Source organism: Macrobrachium nipponense, chromosome 36, assembly GCF_015104395.2.
Source record: "Macrobrachium nipponense isolate FS-2020 chromosome 36, ASM1510439v2, whole genome shotgun sequence".
Taxonomy (NCBI): Eukaryota; Metazoa; Arthropoda; class Malacostraca; order Decapoda; family Palaemonidae; genus Macrobrachium; species Macrobrachium nipponense.
The window spans coordinates 56,725,979-56,744,690 of NC_087220.1; the positions used below are offsets into that span (position 1 = coordinate 56,725,979).

The 18,712-nt window shown below is 37.4% G+C and overlaps 1 protein-coding gene across 1 annotated transcript; it reads left to right on the top strand.

Annotated features, from left to right (window-relative positions):
- Positions 1–9,156: 9,156 nt before the first annotated feature.
- On the top strand, positions 9,157–17,445 carry LOC135203692 (uncharacterized). The gene is made up of 2 exons (XM_064233595.1): positions 9,157–9,577; positions 15,278–17,445. Exons 1-2 carry the CDS (start codon positions 9,519–9,521, stop codon positions 16,188–16,190), a joined length of 972 nt encoding a protein of 323 aa, XP_064089665.1. The 5' UTR covers positions 9,157–9,518; the 3' UTR covers positions 16,191–17,445.
- The last annotated feature ends 1,267 nt before the right edge of the window (positions 17,446–18,712 follow it).

The following is an 18,712-nucleotide window of genomic DNA, read 5'->3' on the forward strand; positions in this document are numbered from 1 at the left end:
TGTCAAAGCGGACAAATTGTCGGATATCTAGACCTATTCTTGCAGATGTCTTCCTTCTGGTCATTCTGTGGGAATAATCTAGAAGACCGGCTCCGCAGAAAAAAGGATCTCTTCCTTTGAGTATGCTATGTCCCTTGATGAAGACTCTTGTAATAGAAGATCTCTGTCAAAGCGGACAAATAGTCGGATATCTAGACCTATTCTTACAGATGTCTTCCCTCTGGTCATTCTGTGGGAATAATCTAGAAGACCGGCTCCGCAGAAAAAAGGATCTCTTCCTTCGAGTATGCTATGTCCCTTGATGAAGACTCTTCTACTAGAAGCTCTCTGTCAAAGCGGGCAAATAGTCGGATATCTAGACCTATTCTTGCAGATGTCTTCCTTCTGGTCATTCTGTGGGAATAATCTAGAAGACCGGCTCTGCAGAAAAAAGGATCTCTTCCTTCGAGTATGCTATGTCCCTTGATGAAGACTCTTGTAATAGAAGATCTCTGTCAAAGCGGACAAATAGTCGGATATCTAGACCTATTCTTACAGATGTCTTCCCTCTGGTCATTCTGTGGGAATAATCTAGAAGACCGGCTCCGCAGAAAAAAGGATCTCTTCCTTCGAGTATGCTATGTCCCTTGATGAAGACTCTTCTACTAGAAGCTCTCTGTCAAAGCGGGCAAATAGTCGGATATCTAGACCTATTCTTGCAGATGTCTTCCTTCTGGTCATTCTGTGGGAATAATCTAGAACACCGGCTCTGCAGAAAGAAGGAACTCTTCCTTCGAGTATGCTATGTTCCTTGATGAAGACTCTTCTAATAGAATATCTCTGTCAAAGCGGACAAATTGTCGGATATCTAGACCTATTCTTGCAGATGTCTTCCTTCTGATCATTCTGTGGGAATAATCTAGAAAGACCGGCTCTGCAGAAAGAAGGAACTCTTACTTCGAGTATGCTATGTCCCTTGATGAAGACTCTTCTACTAGAAGCTCTCTGTCAAAGCGGACAAATAGTCGGATATCTAGACCTATTCTTGCAGATGTCTTCCTTCTGGTCATTCTGTGGGAATAATCTAGAAGACCGGCTCTGCAGAAAGAAGGATCTCTTCCTTCGAGTATGCTATGTCCCTTGAAGAGGACTCTTCTAATAGAAGATCTCTGTCAAAGCGGGCAAATAGTCAGATATCTAGACCTATTCTTACAGATGTCTTCCCTCTGGTCATTCTGTGGGAATAATCTAGAACACTGGCTCTGCAGAAAGAAGGAACTCTTCCTTTGAGTATGCTATGTCCCTTGATGAAGACTCGTCTAATAGAAGATCTCTGTCAAAGCGGACAAATAGTCGGATATCTAGACCTATTCTTGCAGATGTCTTCCTTCTGGTCATTCTGTGGGAATAATCTAGAAGACCGGCTCTGCAGAAAGAAGGGACTCTTTCTTCGAGTATGCTATGTCCCTTGATGAAGACTCTTGTAATAGAAGATCTCTGTCAAAGCGGACAAATAGTCGGATATCTAGACCTATTCTTGCAGATGTCTTCCTTCTGGTCATTCTCTGGGAATAATCTAGAAGACTGGCTCTGCAGAAAGAAGGATCTCTTCATTCGAGTATGCTATGTCCCTTGATGAAGACTCTTCTAATAGAAGATCTCTGTCAAAGCGGACAAATAGTCGGATATCTAGACCTATTCTTGCAGATGTCTTCCTTCTGGTCATTCTCTGGAATAATCTAGAAGACCGGCTCTGCAGAAAAGAAAGGATCTCTTCATTCGAGTATGCTATGTCAATGATGAAGACTCGTTCTAATTAAGAAGATCTCTGTCAAAGCGGGCAAATAGATCGGACTATCTAAGACCCTATTCTTACAGATGTCCTTCCGTTCTGCGTCATCTGTGGAGGGAAATAATCTAGAAGAACGGATCCGCAGGAAAGAAAGAAGGAACTCTTTCCTTTCGAGTATGCTATGTCCCTTGAATGAACGACCTCTTTCTAATAATAGAAGATCTCTGGTCAAAGGCGGGCAAAATAGTCAAGATACTAGAACCTATTCTTGGGCAGATGCTCTTCCTTCTGGTCATTCTGTGGGAAATAAACTCTTAGAAGGACTGGCTCTGTGCAGAAAGAAGGAACTTCTTCCTTTGAGTATGCTATGTCCCTTGATGAAGACTCTTGGTAATAAAGAAGTCTCTGTCAAAGCGCGACAAATTGTCGGATATCTAGAAAAAACCTATTCTTATTGCCAGGATGTTCTTCCTTCTGGTCATTCTGTGGGAATAATCTAACAGACCGGCTCCGCAGAAAAAAGGATCTCTTCCTTCGAGTATGCTATGTCCTTGATGAAGACTCTTCTAATAGAAGATCTCTGTCAAAGCAAGGGCAAAATAGTCAGATATCTAGACTATTCTTGCAGATGTTCTTTCCTTCTGGTCATTCTGTGGGAATAATCTAACAGACCGGATCCGCAGAAAAAAGGATCTCTTCCTTCGAGTATGCTATGTCCCTTGATGAGACTCTTCTAATAGAAATATCTCTGTCAAAGCGGGACAAAATAGTCGGATATCTAGGACCTATTCTTGCAGATGTCTTCCTTCTGGTCATTCTCTGGGAATAAATCTAGAAGACGGTCTGCAGAAGAAGGATCTCTTCATTCGAGTATGCTATGTCCCTTGAAGAGGACTCTTCAATAGAAGATCTCTGTCAAAGCGGGCAAATAGTCGGATATCTAGACCTATTCTAGCAGATGTCTTCCCTCCTGGTCATTCTGTGAGAATAATCTAGAACACTGGCTCTGCAGAAAGAAGGAACTCTTCCTTTGAGTATACTATGTCCTGCCTGATGAAGACTCTTCTAATAGAAGATCTCTGTCAAAGCGGACAAATATTCGGATATCTAAACCTATTCTTTGCAGATGTCTTCCTTCCTGGTCATTTCTGTGGGAATAACTCCTTACAAGACCGGCTCTGCAGAAAGAATAACGGAACTTTCTTTCCTTTAGGTAATGCAATTCCGTCCCTTGAATGATGGACTCTTCTAATAGAAGATCGCTGTCAAACGCAGACAAATAGTCGAATGGTCCTAGAACCTATTCTTGCAGAATGTCTTCCTTCTGGTCATTCTGTGGGAATAATCCTAGAAGACCCGGATCTGCAGAAAGAAGGGACCTCTTTCCCTTTGCGAGTATGCTATGTCCCATTGGATGAAGACTTCTTTCTAATAGAAGAAATCTCCTGTCAAATGCGTACAAATAGGTTTTGGAGATCCTATAGACCTAGTTCTAGCAGTGATGTCTTCCCTCTGGGTCATTCTGATGTTCTGATGGGAATAATCTAGAAAGACCGGGCTTCTGCAGAACGAAAAAGGAACTCTTATTTCCGAGTAATGCTATTGTCCCTTGAATGAAGACTCTTCTAATAGAAGATCTCTGTCAAAGTGGGCAAATAGTCGGATATCTAGATCTATTCTAGCAGATGTCTTCCTTTTGGTCATTCTGTGGGAATAATTTAGAACACCGGCTCTACAGAAAGAAGGAACTCTACCTTCGAGTATGCTATGTCCTTTGATGAAGACTCTTCTAATAGAATATCTTTGCCAAAGCGGGCAAATGGTCGGATATCTAGAGCTATTCTTGCAGATGTCTTCCTACTGGTCCCTCTGTAGTAATAATCTAGAAGACCGGCTCTGCAGAAAGAAGGAACTCTTTCTTCGAGTATGCTATGTCCCTTGATGAGGACTCTTCTAATAGAAGATCTCTGTCAAAGCGTACAAATAGTTGGATATCTAGACCTATTCTTGCAGATGTCTTCCCTCTGGTCATTCTGTGGGAATAATCTAGAAGACCGGCTCTGCAGAAAGAAGGAACTCTTACTTCGAGTATGCTATGTCCCTTGATGAAGACTCTTCTAATAGAAGACCTCTGTCATCCTTCGAGTATGCTATGTCCCTTGATGAAGACTCTTCTAATAGAAGATCTCTGTCAAAGCGGGCAAATAGTCGGATATCTAGACCTATTCTTGCAGATGTCTTCCTTCTGGTCATTCTGTGGGAATTATCTAGAAGACCGGCTCTGCAGAAAGAAGGAACTCTTTCTTCGAGTATGCTCTGTCCTTTGATGAAGACTCTTCTAATAGGACATCTCTGTCAAAGCAGACAAATAGTCGGATATCTAGACCTATTCTTGCAGATGTCTTCCCTCTGGTCATTCTATGGGAATCATCTAGAAGACTGGCTCTGCAGAAATAAGGAACTCATCCCTCGAGTAAGTTCTGCACCTTGATGAAGACTTTTCTAATATAAGATTTCTGTCAAAGCGGACAAATAGTCGGGTATCTAGACCTATTCTTGCAGATGTCTTGCTTATGGTCATTCTGTAGGAATAATCTAGAAGAACGGCTCTGCAGAAAGAAGGAACTCTTCCTTCGAGTATGCTAAGTCCCTTGATGAATACTCTTATAATAGAAGATCTCTGTCAAAGCGGACAAATATTCGGATATCTAGGCCTAATCTTGCAGATGTCTTCCGTCTGGTCATTCTGTGGGAATAATCTAGAAGACCAGGTCTGCAGAAAGTAGGTCTCTTCCTTCGAGTATGCTCTGTCCCTTGATGATGACTCTTCTAATAGAAGATCTCTGTCAAAGCGAGCAAATAGTCGGATATGTAGACCTATTCTTACAGATGTCTTCCCTCTGGTCATTCTGTGGGAATAATCTAGAAGACCGGCTCTGCAGAAAGAAGGAACTCTTCCCTCGAGTATGCTCTGTCCCTCAGCTATCAAGTGTATTCTTCCTAGCTGGCTGGATCAAGTCCGCTTTGCAAGAGTTCCAACCCACAGAAACATAGGTTTGAATCCTTGTCAGGGTAGGATCTGCATTAAAATTATATATGTATATATATATATATATATATATATATATATATATATATATATATATATATATATATAAATGTATTCTCTCGATTTCTTCACACTTTTTGGATATGCTTGTCAATCCAAACTCCCAACCTCCTAATGAAGAAGCAACTGAAGATATTCTGACAACCAAAGCAGGATTTGAACCCGCATTCTCTACATAAGAACTAGGTCACTTTAACCTGTCTTCGAATCCTGCTATGGACATTAGAATGTCTTCACGAGGTTTTTTATTTGGAACTTACGGTATTTTTACCCATTTTAATTATTTCTATTAAAGTTTCCTGGGAAAATGGCATATCCCTCTGAGTGCTCTCTGAGGTATTAGATAGAAATTCCAAAATTTATTTATCAGGTCAACATTGTTCTTTAAATTAGCAGCAGGATTGTTGCCAACCAGTGGGTTAAGAATATCAACTAGGTATTATGCTAATATTTGCTCTGAGATTCTTGAGTGCTCCGTACAACAAGTACGGTCACGACGCAGCTCAGAGGTCATTCACAACAGAAGCCACCAGCCCTTCCCCCATCCCCCCACCACCCTCCCCCCCACCCGCCCCGCTCAAAAAAAATAATTGTGATACCTCTCAAGGAACTGCAGTGATGAAATTATACACTTTTTTTTGTGCAATAGAAATTTTAGACGGCAGTGATCATATAAAAGCAACTGATAATATTCTGAGTGATGAAAATACATGGAGTATGACGCAGTTTCAATTTCTAAATAAAGAACTATGGAAAGGAAAGGAAACCCAAAGAAAAGTAGCCGTCACCTCTGTTGTAATTTATATTGTACATATCCACTTACTTACTTTAACAAAGTCACTGCTGAGAGCTACAAATCACTATACTCCATTTTCTTTAGTGAACTTAGAAAAATTCTTAATACTGTATCCTAAATACTTTGATTAATTTTACTTAGCATTTAAAAATTTGATAGGAAGCAGTTTCGTCAAATAACATTTAATTTGCTCGTATGAGATGTAATGCACTGCTTTCTTTGTCTTAGATAATTTTAGAGGGTTTTTTTTTTTTTTACGTACTTAAGCTGTTGTAATAATGGGGTTTATGAGAATTAATTGTACATAGACTTAGATTGAACAATTTTGCATGGGTTTACATAACCACATGGGGTTATTAGAACATTTAGCCAAAATTAGGCCTATCTGTTTACTTACCATTAGATTCGTTTACCTTAGCTTTATTTTAACCGGATCGAACTTTAATTGAATTCCTTGACCTAATTGAACCTCCTTGGAAATATTAGTTTAATTGACCTTACCTAAATTACTCTTACCTGATTTTAATTAGCCTATTTGCAAGTTAAGAATATCAACCTTGTTGATATTCTTAACTTGCAAAGCAATTTATCAATTCTTTGGACTTTCTGACACAAGTCTGAAAACACGTTATGTGCACAGAAGAATTGTGTGCTTAACAGCCAGTTTCATACAATTTACCTTATTACCAGAGAAAATTTAGTGGAAGGAATTACCCTCGTAATTTGCAGTGTATATTTTTTCAAACTTCCCACTAGGTGAAACAAATTTCCCACAACCTATCTATTGACGCAGTATGAAGAATCGTTATGTTAGATTTATTTCATAAATACTACTACTGCTGTTAACAAAAACAATTCGGAGTAGTTGGCATAACAGCAAGCTGAGAAAGTCTAATGGTTATTTTCTAGAATCCATTGGCTCTGATTTAGGTCCACACTCTTCTAACTGGTATCAAGGTGTCAAAGATCATGTTGTGAACAAACCTCTTTCATATAACTTAACTTTAGATTGCGTATTACTTATTTAGCAGTTAGGTTTGAAAATCAAATTGAATTTTAAAAGATGCTTGGATCAATCCAAAAACGTCAGTGTCACTACAGATGAAAAGGAGACCTCTCTTAATAGTACGTAATTTGTGACTGACATCTTATGTAGCACTTCTTGAATTAAGGAAAATCTATTTTATTCTCGTTGGAGATACTTTTCAAACTTCTTAAAACTATAAATATATAGAATAATAATATGTATACCGCAGTAAGTTTTCAGCTATGAAGAAATAAATGTTAAAGAAAATGTAATGGGTACAAAGTACTTGCAAGCACATTGGCAAACATTTTAGAATGGTAGCCTATAAAGTTTCGTTTTCTTTCAGTTAATTTCAGACTTATGTAAATGTCAAGTAAACATCTGTCGTGTTGTTGATGTGCTGACATCCTTAGAGATTTTCAAAACTATTTATATTTGTGGATTCAGAGCCTACAGATTTACATATATTAATTATGTTATATTAGATTTTATAGGAGATACTTTCAAAAGTCACTTCGTTACCCCTTTTGCATTCCATTACCACTAGGTACATATAATTTTAAAGAATGGAACTAAATACAAATGCAGATGTCTGGCCACTGCAGCAGAGGTCTTTATTTATTAATAGTATTAAAGAAAGTACAGTAAAGTGTTTGATACACAGCACCCTCATGGAAATATGGCTATCCATGGGTTTGAAGTTGCATTTACAAAGTTTTGTTGGATGACTGAATATTGGTGCTCCAGATCACTGATGAGCTGATTGTAGATTTAAGATACATTCACACATTTACGTATCAAGTCGCATATGCCCACACATGAACGGAAATTGGTAGTTGGAAACCCCTTACGAAAGTACTACGAAAATATCCCGAAATGAGTATTTATGATCGTGGGCATTCGGGGCGGAGTCGAGAGGTCACTACGAACGATCCCAGCACGCGTGGGGACCCGTGCAGGCTTCGACATGTTCAAAATATAGTGTCTGCTCACGCCATCTGTCATTTTGCGTTGCTCCAGGCGCACAGCGTGGTGCATCTGTAGCGTGATCAGCATGCCTTTGGGACAATGACTCGTAGTCCCCCGCTGCAGTTCCCATCCCACCAAGCACAGCGTGGGTCCACACGAGGTTCGGGAACATACGAAACAACAACACTGCTCGCCTGAGACCCATTTATGATGACTCCCGCTGAGTCAGGTGTATAAAACGCTGTGCGGTGGGTAGGCATCATCAGTTCCTCTGTTAGGAAACAACAAGAGACTGTTCAGAGTATAGCTAGGAACAATTTTTTTAGGAAAATACACTGGTAGAATTATATATAGTGAGGGTAGAGTGATGAAGAATCTACCAGAAGTTAAGGTAGAAAAGGGAGTAGATGTGTACACCATAAGACTGCACGAATAGCAGTTTCATAAACCAGACCAAAACATTGGCAGTCAAGTTCAAAACAGTAAAATGCAAACCGCACCAGAAAATATGAACTTTGACTCCTTCAGTGGGTGGTTACCGTCGAGGGATGAAACCAATCAGACTAATCTGGAGGTGGCACCGGAAGTAAGGAAAGCCATTCATGAAGAAGTAGGATGTGTCCTAGAGGATAGTTAAGGAGGAGCTAATTGAAACAGTTAGGTCCAAACTTCATTTGAAGTCCTAGAGAAAGTCAGTCAAGAACCAGTCCTTATACAGGGAGGCTGTGTTCCTTCTCACTCTGTTCCATTTTAGTGTGATAGTGTTGTCAATATTGTGAACTTTGTACTTCATCTAATTATAAGAAATTTTATTAAGTGGTGTTTAACTTGCCCAGAATCCTGAAACGTGTCCCACGCCATGGCAATAAACAAACACTCCTGAGAGACATGGCCAAAAAAAAAAAATAATCTACAATGTTCCTATGAGAAAAGAAACTCAACCGTAACAAGTGATAAATGAAGTTTAGCCCATATGACAAATAACCTTTCAAACATTACCCATATCAATGAAGAAAACCAGAAGAAGAAGAGAGAATAAGAACTCGTAAGTACGCCACGCAAACATAACGAAGAGAGAAATAATAAAAATAAAACCCCGTCACATAATTGGTGATCAGCGGTAGTGGGATTCTAAAAATGCAAAAACACCGATATAAAAACACACACACACACACACAGTGGAAAAAATTAAACAGAGTGGAAGATATAAAACTGCCAATAAAAGAGCGCTGATACTTAAGCGCCAGAAACATAAAGAAAACCAGGCACGAACTCTACAATTAAAAAGAAGAAATTCAGAGTTCAATAACTCGAAGAACGAAGTAAAAGAAAAGGGCGACGAAGAATAATGAAACAACTCCGAGCAGCGTAGACAAAACAACACTTCGATTCTGCTGAGAAGGCGAACGAAACTGAGCGACGAAACGCAGTGAATTTCTACGAAGAATACTGAACTAGGTTCACTGAACTAGGTTCACCGCATTCCTAAGCCATAAACTCGATAAAGGAAATACGCAAAAACGCATTAAGGCGGATAGAAGAAGATTGAATACAATGCAGCGAGAACTTCATGGTTAGGCGATTGACGGCGGAATTCTTCAATCAACCTATGAGCGCTAAACTATCATAATTGGCGAGACAGCGCCCATTTCTCCATACATCGCTACGATTTTTTTCCCATGGACAAGGCAGCGCAGAGGACTTCAACAGTGGTGTGAACTACGGCAGCGTACGGACGATGCCGCCACAAGTGAAACAGAGGAAGAGCTGGACGGCGACGCAGAAGTGATCGGCAGCCAGCAACAAGAAGAAAAATTGAAGGAAGGAAACACTAGGAAATAAGAAAATGTTATATAGGCTATCTAGGGATGGCAATAAGGAAGACAGACTCCGTATGAAGATAATGTAAGTACAACAATGCATCTATTTTTTAAATTGTATCTAGTCTAAGCTGTTAGTATGAACCATAATTTTCATGAAATTATTACTAGGTTACAAAGAAGCAAAACTCCCGACCCGAGCCACTATAGCTTACGTCCAATTCCTGACAGACGCTCAAGACTAAATACTCAGACGAATATTTCCCCACGACGATCGCATAGCGAAAGTCCAACCAGAATACCGAGCTCGACAGTAGCAAATAGACCCACGACTAGAGTGATTGTTACTAATCATAATAACATTTCTAACCCATTGCAAGTACAAACTAGGTACTCTAGAATGGCACAGGCCGCTGTAATAACACAGGCTACACGCTTTTGCGGTAATGTAGAAAGGGGTCATCCTGACAAAATTAAGTTAGAAGCATATACAGTATCTCAGTGGATAACAGAGACTGAAAGTCGAATTTCAGCTAGTGGAATTACCGATGAACGCAAGAAAATAGATGAAGCGTTACTCTATGTTAGTTCTGAACGGGGAGATGCACATCGCACTCTCATGTCCGCTAAGTTTCAGGAGATTCCGACCTTCGCTGAATTCAAGAAGGTGTGCCTAGAATTGTGGGAGCCAGTTTACCAGCAGGACAAATGGTATAATCTCAGTAGATTCCTTCATCAGAAATATGATGGGGATAGTATCGCAAACTTACATATAGATATAGAAAATTCGATCCGTAACTTAACCACAGATTTGAAACGAGCCAGCGTAGTTATTGGCGATGGTGATGCATTTAGTCGTGACACAAAGGATTTAGTCAGTATGAAAGAGATTTTGAATTGCATAGTTCATGGTATAGTATATGACGCTATCGGGGAAGAAGAAAAACGAGTCTTTAAGAAACAGGATCCTGATCCTAAGCAGGAGAGTCTAGCAGCTTTAAGATTTATGAAAAAGGAAATGTGCAAAAAGGGACTGAATCTGGCAAAAGAATTTACAGGTTTTGTAAATAATGGAAACCCTAGTAGAAATAGGAATAATTTCCAGGGAAAGACAGATAGTGTTCCAGACAGAGCTAGAAATTTCAAACATAAACAACAAGGAAAACAAGATCATAGGAATAATCCAAGGAATAGAAAATGGGAAATTTTTCTAAGCAAACAAGAATAGTAAATATAGGCCTCAACAGCATAGAGGAAATCCAAACAATAATAATCCTAATTCGTTCAGCCCAACCCACAATCAGAGCTCCGGAGATAATAAAACACAAAATAATAAACAGGAACAAAATTGTGCCAATTGTGGTTATTCCAACCACACAACTCAGAATTGTAGGCGAGCAAGGTATTGTTTTCATTGTAATAGGACAGGTCACCTAACCCAAAATTGTTGGTTCAAAAATACCAATACTAACCATAATGCCCAAAGTAGTACACCCCAAAATAATAATCAGACTCGGTGACAATTACAGAAGAGGGTAATACAAAAGAAAGCTTCCTTACCAGTAGAAAATGAGAATGAAATAGTTACGGTAGGTCAGGAAGATAATTTCAAATTGCCTTTTGAAGTAAATAAGGAGATAGTATTTTCAGTGAAGGATAAAGAAATATGCCAAGAAGATTTACCTATCACCCAAACCAGAATTAATAATAAACCATGCTCAATTCTTTTAGATACAGGCAGTAGAGTAAATATAATAGATAAACAAACATTAACAAAACATTTAGGCTTTGCAGATACAGAAATACAAGGTCCTGGTAGAATTATAAAAGGAATAGCTGGAAAACAAATAAAGGCGCTAGGCAATGTCACACTGGACATACAGATTTTAGACAAAACTTTTAAGGAAGTATTTGTAGTATTAGAAGAAAGGTTTTACCCTACGCATGCGCTGTTTTCATATAAAGCTATGCGGAGATGTAGAATAATGTTAGATTGTGGAGAAAATAAAATCAATTTGCCACGCAGAAATAGAGAAAATGTTTGTTTTCAGCTAGAAGAAGGAAAGTCTTGCATAAATCTGATCAATTTATCTGAGACGACATCTTCTAGAAAAGCGAACATCCAAGAAACTAAGATAGATAATAATGCTAACACAGATAATAGTGGAATAAGTGGTAGAAATAATAGCTTACAAGAAATATCCTTAGCCAGGAACGATTCTAGGATAGACTGTGCACAAATAAATAATATTAACAATGCAAGCCTTGATACTCAGACTTCTGAGCAGAGTTTTGACTCTGAACAAATTAACGCAGCTGAACAATTTAATGCTCCTGAACAAATCATTGCCGCGGAACCTATTAATGCATGCGAACAAATGTATGAAGATGAATCAGAAATTGATTGTACATATCTTATAATGGATGAAAATAAATAAGAAAAATATATCAATGAAGTCCTGTTATTAGGAACAATAAATAAGGGCGAATTAAGCTCAACAATACTACTGGATGAAAGTTCGGATGAAACAGATGTCTGTTATTTCTCAGAGATACGCGATGACGAAGAAATATGTTTAATCAGTACTGCAGATGACCATACTGTCAGATTTGTGCTTAATAGAGAAGTAGTTTTGTACCCGCAATGTCTAACCAAAGTTTGTCTTAGGGCTAAAGCAGACGAAGACTTGCATGAAAAAGACATAATGCTAACTAACGAAATCTTACCTGACTTTGTAAGGATGGACAATTCCCTAGTTCACGTGAAAGGTAATAACTGTGAGACATACGTCCAGAATTTTTCAGACAAAAGACTAATACTAAGACCTGGTATAGAATTTTGCACAGGAATTGTAGTGAATAATCCTTTACTAACACTAAGTGAAAAAGCATTCTTCTCTAGCACAGAACAAAGTTCAATTCTAAATAAAGAAGTAAATAATACAGACTTTCCTCAGAATAGAGTTAAACTATTACAAATATTGGAAAGGCATAGAGATGTCATTGCTTTAGAAGAAGATAAGTTAGGCAGAACAGATACTTTGCAACATAAGATTTTAATACAAGATTGAACTAAACCATTCTATATCCCTAACTATAAGTTGCCAATAAGTCAACGACCGATCGTAGATCAGTTAATTGAAGAAATGAAGCAAGATGGTGTAATAGTACCTTCTAAATCTCCATATAATTCACCTCTCTTGTTAGTTCCAAAAAAAGATGGCACTTGGAGAATGGTAATAGATTATCGGAAATTAAATTCACACACCATTCCAGATAGGATGCAAATGCCAATTATAAATGATATGTTAGCTCAATTAGGTGGAGCAAAGATATTTACGTCACTAGACTTGCTTAGTGGATATTGGCAAGTACCTTTAGACGAAGAATCCAAGCCCTTAACAGCTTTTAGTACCCATAAGGAACATTTACAGTTTGAAGTCATGCCCTTTGGTCTTACATCAGCCCCACTAACCTTTACTCGATTAATGCTCCAAATCTTAGGAGACATAGAGGATGTTTCAGTATATCTAGATGATGTAGTCATTTCTCGCAAGGACTTGGATAGTCACTTTAAGACATTAGAAACAGTGTTAGAAAGACTAAAGAGCGCAGGATTAAAGATAAAGATTAAGAAATGTCAATTCATGATGAAATCATTAGAATATTTAGGACATGTCATCAGTGAAAATGGACTGCGTATGCAGGAAGGTAAAATAAAGGCAATTGTAAAATATCCAGCCCCAAGTAACTTGAAAGCCTTAAGAATGTTTCTGGGGATGATCGGCTATTACCGGCCGTTCATTAAAGGATTTGCCACTATAGCCAAACCATTAACAGATTTAACTAAGAAGGATGTAGTTTATGAATGGAAGCCAGAACATGAAAGAGCTTTCCAAACACTCAAGGAAATGATGACAAGAAATCCAATTTTAGTGTATCCAGATTTCTCAAAAGAATTTTACTTAGCCTGCGATGCTTCTAGTACAGGTGTAGGTGCAGTTTTAATGCAACAAGGAAAAACCAGAATGAGAGCAGTATATTATGCAAGTAGAGTTTTGAACACTGCAGAAAGAAATTATAGCACTACAGAACGAGAGTGCTTAGCTCTATATTGGGGATTACGTAAGTTTAGGCATATATTGCTTGGACATAAAGTCAATGTGCTTACAGATCACAAACCTATTTGTGATCTATTCAAGAAAAGAGCCTTCACAAATAATATGAAGTTTAACAGATGGTTCATAAGTGTATTAGAATTTGCCCCAGAATTTAGATGTATCCCAGGAAGATATAACACTATAGCAGATGCCTTGTCGAGATCGCAAGAAGAAAATGAGAAACAAATCACAACTAATACTTTCTGCTTTAGTTGTCAGATCATAGATCTAGATTTAGAAAGAGTTCAGATCGAACAGCAAAAAGATGTAGTGGGTAAATTAATGCAAAATGAGGATGATCAGTCTGAATTTCAGTTATTTAATGGAATTCTATATAAAACATCAGATGAACCGAATGCTTGTTCACGTTTGTATGTACCTAACACACTAACCAAAGAAGTATTAGAACTAACACACTCTTACAAGTTGTCAGGACATCCTGGAATAAAAAAAACATGTAGAACAGTCACTAGAAAATATTTTTGGCCGAATTGCAATGAAGATGCTAAAAGATTTGTTGAAACTTGTCATATCTGTAACGTACACAAGGGTAACGTAAATGTAAAAGCCCCTCTTGAGAAATATCCATCAGAATTAACTCCGTTTCAAGTAGTTTCAATGGATTTTGTAGGTCCATTTCCAAACACAACTAGAGGTAATCGTCAGATATTAGTTTTCATAGATTACTTGACTAGATATGTTGAGATCATTCCAGTCAGAAACAGAGAAGCAACTACTGTAGCAGAAGCTCTGAAATCTAGAATAATTACTAGACATTCATGCCCTCAAACATTATTATCTGATAATGCAGGAGAATTTACTAGTGACATTTTAAAGTAATTGTGTGAGTTTTATGAAATTAACAAGTGTTAGGTTGCAGCTTATAAACCAAGCTCTAATGGAGCAGTTGAGAGAACAAATCGTAAAATAAAGGATGTACTGAAAACTTTAGTCACTCCACAGACTGAAGATTGGGACTTGATGATTGAAGACGTACAGTTCACTATTAATAACACTGTAAATGAATCTATTGGGGAAACCCCACACTTTCTGTTATATGGTTATCAGAAAAGAATGCCAAATACCTTATTAGACGAAGCAACTCCACCAAGACATACTTATAATTACGAAGACTACGTTGCATGGAAAACAAGACGGACTTTCGAGACAGTAAAAGGTACAAGGAGTTACATCAAAAGTCTAGTAAGTATTACAACCAGAAATCAGTAGTTCCAGAATTAAAAATAGGTCAACAAGTATATGTGCTTAATCACAAAGTTGAAGGACCTAATGTTAAAGTAAGTCCTAAGTTCCAAGGTCCATATAGAGTAATAGAAAGATTAAAGTTAAATAAATTTAAGCTAATGCATGAATCAACTTTAAATGAAACTGTTGCACATTGGAACCATATTAAAATAGTACATTCCGACATTTGGTCAGAAGAACATTTAAAGAATCTTAAAGACTTAAAGGAATCAAGTAGTAAGGAAAACAGTAACGTAAATGATTCCCATACTTCATCAGCATTAGTGACTCCGAGATACAATTTAAGGAAAAGATAGGACCAAGTGCAACAGGTCAATAACATTGTTTTATAAGGTTTACTGCTTAGGATATATTTGCAGGAAATGGATTTCACTATGGCTCATAGTGAGCGATATCTGCATCTCCCTCTTGCAAATCAAGAAGGGAGCAATCCTAAATGAACATGGTCATGTGAAGATGATACACGACATAGCGGTTGTAACTATCAACATCACAGCTGTCGACGAGCAGCAACAGGAACTTACTAGTTTAATAAGAAAAATTGAAAGTGTCATGTCTACTAACCAGAACAATTCTATTTTGTTAAAGCTTAGGGAGGATATCAGTCAAGTGTTACCCAAGAGAATTAAGAAAAGATCCTTGTTGCCATTCATTGGCACAGCCTTAAACACTTTGTTCGGTGTAGCTACTGATGGTGATGTAGATAAAGATAGGGCTAGAATAGAAAAATTAGAAATGTGGGCCGCAGAACGAGGTACCATCATGACTAAAGTCATTGATGCAACTAACAAGAACCAGAATTTGATTGTTAAACTAAAGGACTTTGTTAACAGTATAGCTCAGAATATTACTACAGAGATAAATGACTTAAACAAGTCACAGTTTGTGACCCAATTGTTGTTTGAAACAGAAACCTTTTTGTTAAATCATAAGGAACTTTTGAATGCAGTAATGTTAGCCGCTAAAAACATTTTATCACCATACCTCATCAGTCCTAGTGAGTTACACCTTGTAATTGAAAAATGTATGTTAGATCATCACTTCAAACCGCTTGTGCAAGATGTTCTTACTTACTATAGCTTGATAAGCGTGAAAAGAGTTTCTGATCACATTGTATTAGTGATACCATTCAACAATAATGAAGTTAATAACTTGATATCCATTTATATACCCTTTTCCAATGCTAGTAAACAACAAGTCGATTGTTTTGAACCAAGACATAGTACATTTTGCATTGCAACAAAATTCACTTCTGTTGGTGAAACTAAGTGACAAAGATTTTGATAATTGTATCATGCTTGAAGCCAATGAGTTTGTTTGCAATATACAGAGCTTTTATGAGCCACTTAACAAATTGTATTGCATAGATGATTTAATTAATGACAGGAATGGTGAGTATAACTGTGAGTATATCTCTTACAGTCCTGATTTCAAAGCTCAAATTTTGTATGATGAAATGGTAGGGTTTTCATAGAATCAAGTAACAGCTAAGGTCACTTGTAGGAATAATCAATCTCAGATAATGTTTAATAACATAAAATCCTTTGTGACATCTTGTGAAGTAGTTATTTTGAATTATTTGTACTACAAGCCTACCATTTTTGCTTCTTACACCTTAAATTTATCTAGGCATATCAATAATTTTGATAATGTCAAAGATTTCAAATTGTCCAAGCTTGAGTTAGAATCATTTGACAAACTTGAAGCAGCTAATCAATTTTTCCATATGTACAAGACTGACATTTCCCCTATCATGTCCATGATAAATATTGTTTTGTTAGCACTCACCATAGTTGCTTTCATATGTATTGTCAGAGTGTTAGTTGTTAACAAGCTCAACACCATTAAGGCTTTACTGAAAAATTTGCCTTCAAGTAACTGATATACTAGCATTATTGTATATATATATAACCATTTTTTATTACTTTCAACATTGTATTTTTTATATGTAATCATTTTTATAAATTTAGGCATTGAGGTCACTGCCAGTAGGTGGCCGAGTGTTGTTAGGAAACAACAAGAGTCTGTTCAGAATATAGCTAGGGAAAATTTAGTTAGGAAAACCACTGGTAGAATATATATAGTGAAAGTAGAGTGATGAAGGATCTACCAGAAGTTAAGGTAGAAAAGGGAGTAGATGTGTACAGCATAAGTCTGCACGAATAGCAGTTTCGTAAACCAGACTAAAACATTGGCACATGTTTTTGAAAATAGTAAAATGCAAACCGCACCAGAAAATATGAACTTTGACTCCCTCAGTGGGTGATTACCGTCGAGGGACGAAACCAATCAGACGAATCTAGAGGTGGCACCGGAAGTAAGGAGAGCCATTCATGAAGAAGTAGGATGTGTCCTAGAGAGTAGTTAAGGAGGAGCTAATTGAATCAGTTAGGTCCAAACTTCATTTGAAGTAAGAGAGAAAGACAGTTCAGAACCAGTCCTTATACGGGGAGGCTGTGTTCCTTCTCACTCTGTTCCATTTAGTGTGATAGTGTTGTGTAAAGTGAACTTTGTCCTTTATCTAATATAAGCAATTTTATTAAGTGGTGTTTAACTTGCCCAGAGTCCCGAGACGTTTCCCATGCCAAAGAAAATAAGAAAAACTCCTGAGAGACATAGCTAAAACGAAATAAATATATTACATGTTCCTATGAGAAAAGAAACTCAACCGTAACAAGTGATAAATGAAGGTTAGCCCTTATAACAGATAACCTTTCAAACATTAACTGTAGCAACGAAATGAACCAGTAGAAGAAGAAAGAATAAGAACTCGTAAGTACGCCACGCAAACATAACGAAGAAAAATAAAAATAAATACCCGTCACATATAAACACTTTCATTAGGTTAACATACTTAAAACAAATCAACAAAATGTCTAAATGTGCTGACCTGGATCCCTCACTATTTCAAATTTTAGCAAGTACATATAGTTAATAACAATATTGCAGTAGAGATAACTTGTTTTAATAGTAATCGCTCAATTCTTTATAGTTCAAGTTATTCTTATGTTCGTTGCTTTCTAGGTAACTGACAGCAACATAATGCTAAAAACACACAATACGTTGCCGATGGTAATAAAGAGAAGAATCCTAATTATTATAAAAAGAAATAGGTAAACAGTAGCCCTAAAAATCAGAAACAACAAATTGTGCTTAAGCAAACTTGGTTACTGTGTCATCTAGTCAACGGTCAGGGTCAGTCAAATCTGCCGAAGTGTTCAAAACAAAGCACATTCCACACAATAAGTGACTTCAGCGGAGAGGGAGAGCGATGTTGGAAAAATTAAAAAGGATTTTCCTATGAATCACACGACCGTATCAAGTAATCAGAGCAGGTTCTCGTAATTTCAATACAATAAGTTACTATTAGTTTTTATTCCTTTAGTCCCCGTAATATCCTGATTGACGGACTCACCATCTGTTGTTCGAACTTCCCTATTGAGAAGTTTGGATAAGCGAGCACTTACAGATACCTCTATAGTTATAAAAAACATTGATCTGTATCAAGTGTAATTGTAAGATATCCATTTATGGGTATACAAAAAATTATCTTACTTCCTGCCAAATAAGGCGTGTTTATCAAAGGAAAATTCTATAAACCTTCTAACATATTAAAATCCGTTTTGAACAAAAAGAGACAGTTAATCAAATAATAACTTATAATGAGGAACCAATCATTTGTCTCATAAATCGTGATACTGTTCAACGACCCAACAGAATTCTCCCACAACCGCAGTCGCAGTGTTCACGCAAAATCTCGAGACACATGCACCCTCAAATGTCTTAGTGCGTGT